We start from the raw sequence: 13335 nt of genomic DNA on the forward strand, positions 1-13335 counted from the left end.
ACTAGACTCTGGGGTGGTCCCGGTGGATTGGAAATTAGCAAACGTGATACCACTGTTTAAAAAGGAGGTAGGCAGAGAGCGGGTATTTATAGGCCAGTGAGCTTAACTTCAGTAGTAGGGAAGATGCTGGAATCTATCATCAAGGAAGAAATAGCGAGGCATCTGGATAGAAATTGTCCCATTGGGCAGACGCAGCATGGGTTCATAAAGGGCAGGTCGTGCCTAACTAATTTAGTGGAATTTTTTGAGGACATTACCAGTGCAGTAGATAACGGGGAGCCGATGGATGTGGTATATCTGGATTTCCAGAAAGCCTTTGACAAGGTGCCACACAAAAGGTTGCTGCATAAGATAAAGAGGCATGGCATTAAGGGTAAAGTAGTAGCATGGATAGAGGATTGGTTAATTAATAGAAAGCAAAGAGTGGGGATTAATAGGTGTTTCTCTGGTTGGCAATCAGTAGCTAGTGGTGTCCCTCAGGGATCCGTGTTGGGCCCACAATTGTTCACAATTTACATAGATGATTTGGAGTTGGGGACCAAGGGCAATGTGTCCAAGTTTGCAGATGACACTAAGATGAGTGGTAAAGCGAAAAGTGCAGAGGACACTGGAAGTCTGCAGAGGGATTTGGATAGGTTAAGTGAATGGGCTCGGGTCTGGCAGATGGAATACAATGTTGACAAATGTGAGGTTATCCATTTTGGTAGGAATAACAGCAAACGGGATTATTATTTAAATGATAAAATATTAAAGCATGCCGCTGTGCAGAGAGACCTAGGTGTGCTAGTGCATGAGTTGCAAAAAGTTGGCTTACAGGTGCAACAGGTGATTAAGAAAGCGAATGGAATGTTGTCCTTCATTGCTAGAGGGATGGAGTTTAACTCTACGGAGGCTATGCTGCAATTGTATAAGGTGTTAATGAGGCCACACCTGGAGTATTGTGTTCAGTTTTGGTCTCCTTACTTGAGAAAGGACGTACTGGCACTGGAGGGTGTGCAGAGGAGATTCACTAGGTTAATCCCAGAGCTGAAGGGGTTTGGTTACAAGGAGAGGTTGAGTAGACTGGGACTGTACTCGTTAGAATTTGGAAGGATGAGGGTGAGGGGGGGATCTTATAGAAACATATAAAATTATGAAGGGAATAGATAGGATAGATGCGGGAAGGTTGTTTCCACTGGCGGGTGAAAGCAAAACTAGGGGGCATAGCCTCAAAATAGGGGAAGTAGATTTAGGACTGAGTTTAGCAGGAACTTCTTCACCCAAAGGGTTTTTAAGATAGAGACAGATAGTTTTTTGAAGAATAAAGGGATTAAGGGTTATGGTGTTCGGGCCGGAAAGTGGAGCTGAGTCCACAAAAGATCAGCCATGATCTCATTGAATGGCGGAGCAGGCTCGAGGGGCCAGATGGCCTACTCCTGCTCCTAGTTCTTTTGTTCTTCAGACCTGTTAAAACACATTACAGGGGCCAAAAACTGAAATTGCTGTGAAACCTCAGCAGGTCTGGGAGCATCTGCGGAGAGACAACGGAGATAATGTTTTGAGTGAGTGTGAATCTTCGTCAGAGCACTGAAGGAAGAGTCATAAGAAGACAAAATGTTAATTTTCTCTCTCCACAGATGCTGCCCGACCTGCTGAGCTTTTCTAGCAGCTTCCGTTTTTATTTCAGATTTCCAGCATCAGCAATATTTTGTTTTTATTTAAAGGTTGCAGGAACTATTAGGCTGGTGACCGGCACTAGTACATAACACGTATGATTAGAGTGTATGGCAGTGATAAACGGGTGACAGCAAGTCAGCGGGCGGCCTGTTTCGTATCTCTCCTGACTTGTAAGTTCAGAGGTCAGATGTAAAGCCGGCTCTGAACTCAATGAGCGAAGATCTGCCATAAACGTAACACTTTCCAGCGGAGATCACTGGATCAAGATCAGGAGTTAGAACCCTGACTGATACTTTATCTACCCCCATGCTCCCAAACCCAGAGGTGTTGAAGCTGTTTGTGATATCCCTACATCAGTCGAGGATGGAAACTGGCTACTTGCTGGTCTGTGTGACTCAGTTGCGCAGCCCCTTAAACCATTGGGGAATTTAGACAATTTTGAAGAGGGTCTGTATTTTGGACTCCAATTGTTTTTATTTATACATGTTGCATTAAAAGTGTCCTTTCCTCTGAACCCTCCTGCTTTATTAAGAAAGCAGACACGTGATCTTCTCTGAAATCTCACTCAGTATTACCTTGTAATAAGTGAAGGGGTGGACACATCTCTGAATTTGCTTCCATCTTAGTATTAAGCAGCTCCTTATTCTTACATTATCATGAATGTAAAGAACTGTAAGGGCTAATCTAAAGTCCAAATCAACCACTAGAGGGAGCTAGGTGCAGAACTATACAAGCCATCGATGCTAAGCCTTGCGGGGTGAGAGGTTGAGGAGGAGGCTAGAGGACAGACTGAAGGAATGATAGTGTGAGTGAGAGCAGATCATAGTTCATGTAATAGTGTAGAGATTAGTAGTAGATGAGTGTAGATTTTGGCCGACATTCTCCGACCTCGCGCCAGGTCAGAGAATCCCCGGGGGGGGGGGGGGGGGGACACGAGAATCGCGCCCCGACGCCGGCTTCCCGATTCTCCCCCACCGATTCTCGGGCGTCTGTGGGACTCCCGCCGTTGAAACCCCCCCCCCCGGTGATTCTCCGGGCCCCGAAGGGCCGAGTGGCTGCCACGTTTGGCCGAATCCTGCTGGCGTGGGTTACTCAGGTCACGCACGGCGGAACCTGGAAGGTGTGTCTGCGGAGGCCGTCCTTGGGGGGGGGGGGGGCACACGATGGCTTGGCCCGTAATCGGGGTGTACCGAGGCAGGCGGGCTATTCCATGCCGGCCTATGTGCTTCCGCGCCGGGCCCCTATAGGGCTCCGCCATATTGCCCGGTGGCCGGCGCGGAGAAGAGAACCCCCGGGCATGCGCTAACTCGGCCAGCCGTTCCGCACCGGCTGGAGCTGCAGGGACGACTCTGGCGCCGACCTTGGAAGGGGAGCATTCCCCATTATCGGGGACCGTTGACGCCGGAGTGGTTGGCGCCGCTTTTCACGCCGACGTGACGACATCGCCCTATTATTGGAGAATCCCGCCCCCCATGTTTATTATCAACTGTATTATATAGGAGTAAGTGTCAAAATCCAATTAAGTAGTGTTAACAAACCTATAGCTTTGTTCAATTTAAAAGCTATTTGTGGTCATTGTGAGCACTACGCCAACCATTCTAGAATTAGAACACCACACTTGGCAGGGAAGAGGGCGTTAAACAAAGCAGGCAGCAGTCAAAGGCACCTAGGTTGGTACTCTAATACTCAGGGCAGTTATTTCATGAGGCATCTTTTCAGCCTTGTGTCAAAAGAATTGGGACATTTCAACCCAGAGAAGAATGTTGCCACTAGGGACATAAGAGTAGGAGCAGGTAATCCTCGCGAGTCTGGTCCACCTGAGGATTGTATTGAGCAAGAGCAAAGAGGTTATGTTGACCCTGTACAATTCACTAGTTAGGCCTCAGCTGGAATACAGCGTCCAGTTCTGGGGGAGGCCACACATTAAGGAAGAACGTACAGACACTGGAGAGATTGCAGAAGAGACTCACGAGAATGGTTCCGGAGATGAGGAACTTCAGTCATGAAGGTAGTTTGGAGAAGGTGGGACTGTTTTCCTTGGAGAAAAGAAGGCTGGGAGGAGATTTGATTGAGGTATTCAAAATCATGGAGTAGACAGGGAGAAACTGTTCACATCCATGAAAGGATTGCAAACGAGGGGACTCACACAGCGTGTGTTTGGGGTTTGGAATGTTCTGTCTGAGAATGTGGTGGAGACTGGTCCAATCGAGACATTCAAAAGGGAATTAGACTGTTATCTGAACAGGGAGAATGTGCAGGGCTCCAGCGAGATGGCTGGAAATGGATCTAGGCGAGTTGCTCAATTGGTGAGCTGGTACAGCGAAGATGGGCCAAATGGCCTCTTTCTGCACCGTAACGATTCTGTGATGGGAAAGTTAGTGTGTCTACCTGAGCCATGGCTATGATGGAGTTGTAAACAGTCACTCCATTTGTAGGTGGATTTTCTTTTTAAGTTTTGCACAAAGGAAAAAATTTAACAACAGGCATCAAGTAACAAAGTTCATTTGGAGGGAAGGGGGATGGTTGTGATTAGAGTTGCCACATTTGCCAGGTTGTACATCGCAAAGGAAGGGAGTCTGCAATTTCCTGTAATAACTTCAATATGTACACATCATAAGGTATGAAGAATAGGCAAGATGCACTTCTGGTGATAAGTTTGTACTTTTTTAGATGTTTTACAATAAGTCATTCGAAAAACACACCGCCTGTTTCCAAAACCAGACAGGTGGCAACTCTAACGTTGATATTTGTGTTATGCATGTGACAGAAGGCGTACTGTGTAGAAATAACCTCCTGCAAAACAGTGTCGAAGAGTCAGACCTTTAGATTCACGTCTCCTGTGTTAACAGATGTGGCAACTCCAGAGAGGAGTAGAAAGATCTCGCCTCTACGCCTGGCCAATGGCGCAGTTATGTCTCAAACAACCGAAACTGACGCCCATACCTTGAAAGTGCAAAGAAGAAAACTCCTGAAGGCGCCGACCCTGGCGGAGATGGACAGCTCTGACTCCGAGGTACAGGAAAATATGACTCCAGTGCTCATTCTCTGTTGTTCTTCTATTCGTGTATTAGTGTGCACGTGTGTGAATGTGCGTGAGTTTATATATGCAGTGTCTGCATGAGCGTGTGTCTGTATGGGTGTGCGTGTGCATGAGCATCTGTGTATTTTTTTCTAATTTCAGGGGCAATTTTGCGTGGTCAATCCACCTATCCTGCACGTCTTTGGGTTATGGGGGTGAGACCCATGCAGACACGGGGAGGGGTGTATGTGTGTGTGTGCGCATGTATGAGTTTCTTTCCTGTAGCAACATGTTGTCAGAGTGTAAAATGAGCCATTGTGTATTTAAAGAAAGGAATAGATAAATATATTGACAGAGTTAGATGAAGAAAGAGTGGGAGGTGGCTGGTGTGGAGCATAAACACTGGCATAGATTATTTGGGTCAAATGCCTGTTTCTATGTTATAAATTCTATGTGATTCTTTAAATACATCAATGTTTGACCAATGTACATTAGTTACTGTGGTATGTTCTTTTCCAATTGATAGAATTCAGATACAGTTAATGTATATTCCAGACTGATCTTGATGAGGTTCTGCGGGACATGTCCCACTCTCAGATAGGAATGGCCGAGGCTCTGCGAGCTTGTCCCAGTCACTGAGAAGCATCACTGAGGGCGTTGATACCAAGGTGCAGACATCGGTGAACCGCCAGGGCTGGCAGAGCCAGATAATGCAGGGGCTGCCGGGGCTCGTACCAGCTGCCTCTCTCTCCCAAGTTGAAGCCCAGGGCCCCATGAGGAGGGGGCGTGAGTTCCAATCCACACCCAACCCATGGAGTGGTGACGATGGCCACCAGCTCCCCCGAGTTCCACCCCTCTGATGAGGCCGGGCCTCACAGTCAGTACATGGGACAGGCAGCATTGCTGTGCATGTGCCACCAACAAGTGCGCTGGGGGGGGCAGACATGCAGGGGTCAGACTATGGTATAGATTGAGTAACACTGCTGCTCTGCGGGTTATCATCACCCCCCGCCCTCGACAGTGACCCCGCTGACAGTGCCGACACAGTCCCAGCACCCCAGTGATGTGACACAGACCCTGGGTGTTCAGATGTTGGCTGCTGCGTGTGTAGCGTTGCCTCCTGCAGTGTCCAGGCATCATGTTGTGATTGGGATGTTAGGGAATGACTCACACATCTACATGGCCCGCCCACCCATGAGAATCCACTTGGGTTGTGTGAAGTGCTCACTTAACCACGATTGCCCTATTAGCGATAGCCTTTAGCTGCACGGCCAGAGGCCTCGGCAGTCGGCGGGGGTTATGGGTGGTCGGTGGAGTAGGCGGGCAGTGACAAGTGTTGCCCCGGGAACGGATACATGCGATCCAGGGGTTGGCATGCTGGTGCCACAAATGGCTGCCCCCCCCCCCCCCTTCCAACCCATCCATAGTGGCCCACTCCTGCGGAGGCCCCCCCCCCCCCAACTGAGGGTCCCCCACCCACCCCGTCATGCACTGGGGTGGCAAGCCCAATGCCCCCAGGCTCTGTGAGCAAAGATGGCTACCCACCTCCTCAGCTCCCACCAGCAACCCTTCCACCAGGTTCACGTTTTTCAAAAGGAGTACTAACCGGCGCAAGCATGACCACTTGCTGGATGGCCGACAAATCACGGGAGGCTGTTGGATATGGGGTCACTCCCATTAATTTTATGGAAACAGGGCTGAAGTGGTGATAATTGGTTTCTCGCCACACTATGGCGGGATGCCGACTTCTCCCTGGGGAGTGGACTGGTTGCATCGCAAACTGTTTGGTGCCTGCCGCGGTTCTTGTTTACGGCCTCTCCCACTATTCACCAGCCTCGCTTCACTCGAGGCCGGAGAATCGTGCCCAGTGAATCCATTGGTTGTAATATTCCAAAATACCTTGGATGTGGGAAAGATTCCAGTGGGTTAGGGGTAATTTATTAGCTTGGATAGAAGGCTGGCTGAACAAGAAGGCAGAGAGTCGGGAAAATTAGTCTTTTCTGATTGTCAAGATGTACCTAGTGGTCCTCGGGGCCCAACTATTTACAATATATATTAATGATTTGGATGTAGGAATAGTAGGTTCTATCTCAAAAATTGCAGATGGCACTTAAATAGGTGGGATAGTAAGTTGCAATGAGGAAATAAAAATTTACCAATTAATATAGATAGGTTAGGTGAGTGGGACAGCATTTGGCAGATGGAGTTTAATGTGGACGAGGTTATCCATTGTGGTCAGAAAAATGGAAAGACAATTTATCGAAATGGAGAGAAACTTCAGAGTGTTTCAGTGTAGAAAGATCTGGGCGTCCTCGTGCATGAATGACAGAAAACCAGTATGCAGGTACAGAAGGTAATAAAGAAAGACAAATGGAACTTTGCCGTTTGGTAAAAGGAATAGAGGATGAAACTGTTCACAATACTCCAGAGAATTGGGGGGGGGGGGGGGTTTTGGGTTACGGGTATAGGGTGGATACGTGGGTTTGAGTAGGGTGATAATTGCTCGGCATAACATCGAGGGCCGAAGGGCCTGTTCTGTGCTGTACTGTTCTATGTTCTATGTTCTAGAAGTGTTGTTGCAACTACACAAGGCATTGGTAAGACTGCACCTGGAGTACTGAGTACAGTTTTGGTTCCCTTATTTGAAGAGGGATGTGGTTGCATTGGAGACAGTTCAGAGGTTCACGTGACTGATTCCAGAGATGAGGGCTTTGTCTGATGAAGAGAGATTGAGAAGTTTAGGTCTATACTCTCTCGCTGTTTAGAAGAATGACGGGCGATCTAATTGAGGTAGACAAGATGATAAAGTGTATTGATAAAGTTGGCGTAGAGCGGATACTTCCTCTTGTGGGGCAATCTAGACCGAGAGGTCATAGTTTTAGGATTAATGGTAACAGATTTAAAACAGAGATGGTAAGAAATTACGGGTGCGATTTAGTAGGACCGGTGTACGTGGATATGTTTTGGACCTGTTTAGTGGGGTGTTTCTCGGTGCTGCGGTACCGATAATGACATCACTACTGAATGGCACTTTGCCGTTTTATGGCCTTGACGAGGTACGCCCTGCTGAGCCACACTTGCGGTATTTGCTGCACTTGCATCAGCTCACCGGTGCAGAAAGAGTATTTGCAGATCCAGGTCATTAACATCAGGAAAAACAAGATTCCCAATATCACCACTACAAACCTCCCTCCCTTTTGAAAAATATCCAATAACTTACTCTCCGCCTCCTGATTTTCAGCCAATTTTGTATCCACTGCATCAACCCGTTCTTTTTTTTTTAGAAAATATTTTATTGAACCATTTGTAACACACACATCTCAACCGCGCGGGCAGACACACGTAAAAAAAGAAAGAAAAAAAAAACAACAGAACAACACTCCCTTGTCACCCCGCTCTATTCCCGAGCTGCCCGTAAACTGAATTCTCTGTCCCATTGTAACATTGCCATGCCACCTGTTCCCCCCCCCCCCCCCCCCCCCCACCCCCCCACCTTACTGCTGACGTTCAATTTTCCTTGAAGAAGTCTATGAATGGCAGCCATCTCAGGGCAAACCTCTCAAAGCAAATTTGATTTTCTCCAGACTGAGTAACCCTGCCACATCGCTGACCCACACTCCTGACTTCGGGGGCTCAGAGTTCCTCCATCCCAGCAAAATCCAGACCACCAGGGAGGAAAAGGCCAGAACATCACCCCCCCCCCCCCCCCCCCCCCCCGGACCCCTGGATCTTCTGATACTTCAAATATTGCCAATTCTGGACTCGGACTCACCCTTCCTTCCAGGACCTCTGACACAACGTCCGCAAATCCCTGCCAGAATCCCCTTAATTTCGGACATGCCCAAGACATATGTACATGGTTCGCTGGGCTACCCCCACACCGCCCACATCTGTCCTCCACCTCCTCAAAGAACCTGCTCATCCGGGCTGCCGTCATGTGGGATGATCTGTGGACCACCTTGAACTGGATCAAGCAAAGTCTGGTACACAACGAGGATGAATTGACTCTCTTCAGGGCTTATTCCTACAGCTCGAATTTTATCACCCCACCCAGCTCCTCTTCCTACTTCCTCTCCACCTCCCTGATAGGGGCCCCCTCCCACTCTTGCATCAACCCTTTCTATTGTGGTGTTCTTTGTGTTGTTCATTTCAGGATGGTTGGTGTGGTATCCACAAAGACCACAGTACAGCTTTTACTTAAACAAAGTTATGATTTTATTTAAATTACTAAAATGGAATTCGACACTTAGTCCTTAAGAATATAGAACTAATCAATAACAGCTAACTACACCCATCTACTGCTAATCTCACTACTGGTATAAACTATAATCTAACCTTGCTCACACTATCTGCTCTTCTGACCTTCACTAGCTGTCTCCTGCATACACTCCTCCCCTAAGGTCTGCCTTGTATAGTTATCTGTTGCTCCCTCTAGTGGCTACTCTCAACACTACAGTAACCCTTGTAATGATGATAGTTATGATAATGCCACATTTATTACCTCCTGAAGATACTCCAACAAGTTAGGTAAACATGATTTCCCCTTTAGAAACCCATGCTGGCTGTTCCTAATCAATCCACATTTTCCCATGAATCTATCCTGAATAATTGTTTCTGGAAGTTTGCACACCACTGATGTTAAACTGACTGGTGTGTTCCTGCCAGGGCTATCCTCACAGCCTTTTTTGAACAAGGGCGTAACATTTGCATCTTATGCCCATATCCCTTGATTCTCTTACACAGTGGATGTAGTGTGAATTTTAAGTAGACCAAGTCGTCTAATTTAAATCAGGTTGACGTTCATTGCTCTGCTAATTTTCAATGACTTGCATTGTGATTTGCAAAACCCTGCTTGTTTGTCATTGATCAGAAGTTCACATTCCCAGTTAGACGCGTCAGGGTGACTGCACCGTGAAACAATGTACGTAATAGAATGAACAGTGTTAGCATTTTGATGTGTTTGTTTTCCCAAGCTGTCCCGTGGAAGTGTTTATGCTCTGGGTCATCTGAAGCTTCGTTGTTTCTGTGGCACCAATTCAGACTGTTGGTGTAGTGTTCAGTTGTTCACTGATTGATTGTGTGTGCCTGCAATCTGTGTGCCATTTCTCAAATCTGCTGGAGAAACAGAAACTAAAGTGAAAACGCACAGCTGTAAACACGAGTGAGCAGACAAATATAAAGCGCTGTAAATAAAACCCCCGGATTCTCCGCCCCTGTTTGGGGTGGGGGTGGGGGGGGGGGGGGGGGGGGGGAGAATCCAACCGGAGTCAGCAAACATTTTTTATATCGGCGGGATTGCCTATTCCCATTGTCCCCGCCCCATTCTGATATAATGGGTTTCCCGCCGTGAAATATCAGGGACCCCACTACCAAACATTTACATAACATTTTCCCCACTATTTCATCCCCCTGCGTTAGCATTTCTGCCCCGTCCCCCCACCTCTGCCGGTGCGATGTCACATCGGCAGGGTTTACAACAGCTTTTGCCTAATCCAGACCTGTTGAATGGTTCCTGCGGGGTGGGGGGAGGGGGGGGGGGGGCGACATGAAATGAAAAAATGAAAATCGCTTATTGTCACGAGTAGGCTTCAAATGAAGTTACTGTGAAAAGCCCCTAGTCGCCACATTCCGGCGCCTGTTCGGGGAGGCTGGTACGGGAATTGAACCGTGCTGCTGGCCTGCTTGGTCTGCTTTCAAAGTCAGCGATTTAGCCCTGTGCTAAACAGCCCCTGTAGGTAAGTACAGCTCTGTGGAGGGAGAGGGTAATAGAGGGTAATGCCCAGGCAGTACTCAGGCATTTCCAGCCGAGGGGGGGGGGGGGGGGGGGGGGGGGGGTGTTCCCATGTACATGAGGAGCGGGGGGATCCTTTTCTTTTTCTTTTTGTTTCGATCTCCTACCAGCTGACGTTGCTGGCAGGGAGGATTCGTCAGACCCACCTCCTTCATTTCTTTCTGCCCAAGTGTAAAAACAAAATGGTGTGAAAAGGCAGCAGTGGAGCCACCAGGCTATACACCGCTTTTCCCACCTGAGTTTTAAAAAAATTTAGACCCAATTATTTTTTCTAATTAAGGGGCAATTTAGCATGGCCAATCCACGTACCCTGCACGTCTTTGGGTTGTGGGGATGAAACCCACACAGACAAGGGGAGAATGTGCAAACTCCACACGGACAGTGACCCAGGGTCGGGATTCGAACCCGGGTCCTCAGCACCGTAGCCAGCAATGCTAACCACTGCGCCACCGTGCTGCCCCTTTTCCCACCTGAGTTGACAGTTAAGACAAAAACAATGATAAAATTCCACCCATAGAAACCAGTGTGTCACCTCTGCGTATCTCCAAGGAGTAAAACACAAAAGTTTTGGTCCATATTTTGTGTCTTTTCAAACTTGCAATTTGTTGCAATAAGCCTTTGGACGGAATTCAACATTTGCAATTCCAAGTGCGGTGGCGGGTCACTCCAGTGCCGCCTTTCCCGCTGGCCAGGTTGCTGGGATCCCGCAGCAACTTGGAACCTCTCTAATGATTCACAGGCAACTCTTCAGGGAGGGCCGGCAGCCGATTCGGCAGCTTCGAAGATCCTGGCGCCATATTTAAATGCCAGTCCAGCACACTTGTATCACACTCTCCCGCCCACCTGTCTTCACCAAACCGTGGAGAATGTCAGCAACCCAGAGGTTAACGGCCAACAGCCTAAAGAAGAAATCTATTCCTCAGTTCAACCACCCTACCCTCGAACCCATCAGCTGCGAGACACTGGTGTGTGACCCAGGGGGAAGGAGAACCATGTTTTCCCCCAATCCCAGGTGTGGTGCTGATCTGAGACGGGTGATACAGGAGGATCCATGGGTCCAGCAGTACGGTGCTGTCCAGAAGACTAACTGTTCACACCACTCTTTATTAATCGGGTTTTAGACAGACATAGTTTCCCGCTGGCATGACCCAAGATTGGAAGGATTGTCGGGATGGCAGCGGGCAGCTGTTTTAATGAGAATTCATAGTAATTTATTCATTCCTGAAGTGTTCAAGAATTTGAAATATCACTGGTTAAACAAACATAATCAGACAACAAAAACCATCAAGCAGCACATCTGCTTCAAGTAGTGCTTGCGATGCCCCACACTGAATGTTTCACATGCTCCCAGCAGCTATCACCCTTTGTCTCCAGTGATAAAGATTATTCGTACACATCCTTCTTATCTGCGATATAAGTTACAATTTCTTCAGGTGTCATTAACTTTTCTGCATCTATATCCGGAATTTCAAACCCAAACCCATCTTCCGTGGCCATAATGATTTCTACTTGATCCAAACTGTCCAAACCCAAATCTTTCACGAAATGAGAGCTTGGTACAAGCTTCTTGGGGTTAACTTTGTCATACAGTTTTAACACGTACAGCACTCGATCCCGGATGCTCTCCAGTGAGAGAGGAGGCAGATCCCCGTAACGACGCATTGACTGTACAAAGAGGTTACAGCTCTGGGTGCCGCACCAGGAGCCATCCTGCTGCAGACATGCTGAGAGTAGTTGCTGCTGGCTGCGGCAAGGGACTGGGCCCCGACGCTCGGGCCTGTCCTTGACCTACTCCAAAGTTGTGGCCACCGGCGGACACACCGAGAGAGGACACGCAGCGCCATGTTGGGAAGGGTGCTTTAATGAGCATTCATGAGATGCAAATGGCATTCACGCCACCGGCCTGCAGGAAGAGTAACCCACATTAACCCAACCAACATGGTTTCACCCTGCTGCGTTTCCAACCTTCTGGCTCCCGCTAGATTCTCCGCTCCTGCCCGTCTCCAAATCCACCACGGGTGGAATGGGAGAATTTGACACTTCATTTCTTTTTCACCCAAAAGCTGTCTGGTTTAGATGGGGACGGGGAGTTTGCGTGTTCAACAGACGCTGGTCATCATTACAACTTGGCCTTGAATGACTAGCTCCATCCCTTTAGGACCTGCCGACTTCCTGGATTTGAATTTCCCTCGTCCAATGTGCTACCAGCCAAAACTATGAAGCTGGGTATAAACCAGGAGCATATTGAAAGTAGGGAGAAAGGCCTCCTTCATCAAAGTTAACAAGACCCAATCCAGAGCTCTGCTTAATCTTATTTTTCAAAATTAGAGCTAAACTAGACAGGAGTAGGCAGCCAGATTAATATCACATATGACTTATTAGTCGTGCCTTTGAGTAAGAACATTGTGGGTTTGAACCCTGTTCCAGAGACTTGGATACCGAGGGAATGCTGTACTGTTGAGTTGCTGTCTTTTGGATATTCTGATTCCACCAGGCCTCATGCCTGACGTTCCCCTTGCTAACACAGATGCTCAATTTTGCCCCATAAATATGTAGGCTGGGATTTTTTGCCCCCATCCGCAGCAGGTTTTCCAGTGGCAGAGACAGCTTGTCATTGGCCGTCAGCGGGATCCTCCAGTGCCGCCAAAGTCAGTCATGATTTATGTCGCTCGTCCACCAGCCAATGGGGAACCCGCTTGTAGGAGCGGTTTCAAGACCTGTGTATTGAGTCAGCTTCCACGTGGGGTTATTCCCTGTGGCTCCACTCAGTACAGAGAGGAAAAAACACATCGACAACCTGGACAAGATGGCTATTTAATCAAACGTGTACACGGAGAACAGACCTGGATATCTGCCAAGATCTATTCTG

General features: G+C 48.1%; 2 protein-coding genes across 3 annotated transcripts in view; one reads left to right on the forward strand and one right to left on the reverse strand.

Annotated features, from left to right (window-relative positions):
• Window positions 1-13335, forward strand: part of LOC119972251 (protein spire homolog 1-like) — a 265885-nt gene that overhangs the window by 198116 nt on the left and 54434 nt on the right. For both annotated transcript variants that reach the window (XM_038808654.1, XM_038808655.1), the window contains one exon: window positions 4506-4669. In XM_038808654.1, the coding sequence (XP_038664582.1) occupies window positions 4506-4669 (164 nt within the window). The remainder of the gene's footprint in view (window positions 1-4505; window positions 4670-13335) is intronic.
• LOC119972252 (acyl carrier protein, mitochondrial-like) lies at window positions 11666-12316 on the reverse strand. The gene is given in 2 exon segments (XM_038808656.1): window positions 11666-12157; window positions 12160-12316. Coding segments are annotated over 2 exon segments (459 nt in total). The 5' UTR covers window positions 12311-12316; the 3' UTR covers window positions 11666-11849.

Source organism: Scyliorhinus canicula, chromosome 10 (genome assembly GCF_902713615.1).
Source record: "Scyliorhinus canicula chromosome 10, sScyCan1.1, whole genome shotgun sequence".
Lineage (NCBI taxonomy): Eukaryota > Metazoa > Chordata > Chondrichthyes > Carcharhiniformes > Scyliorhinidae > Scyliorhinus > Scyliorhinus canicula.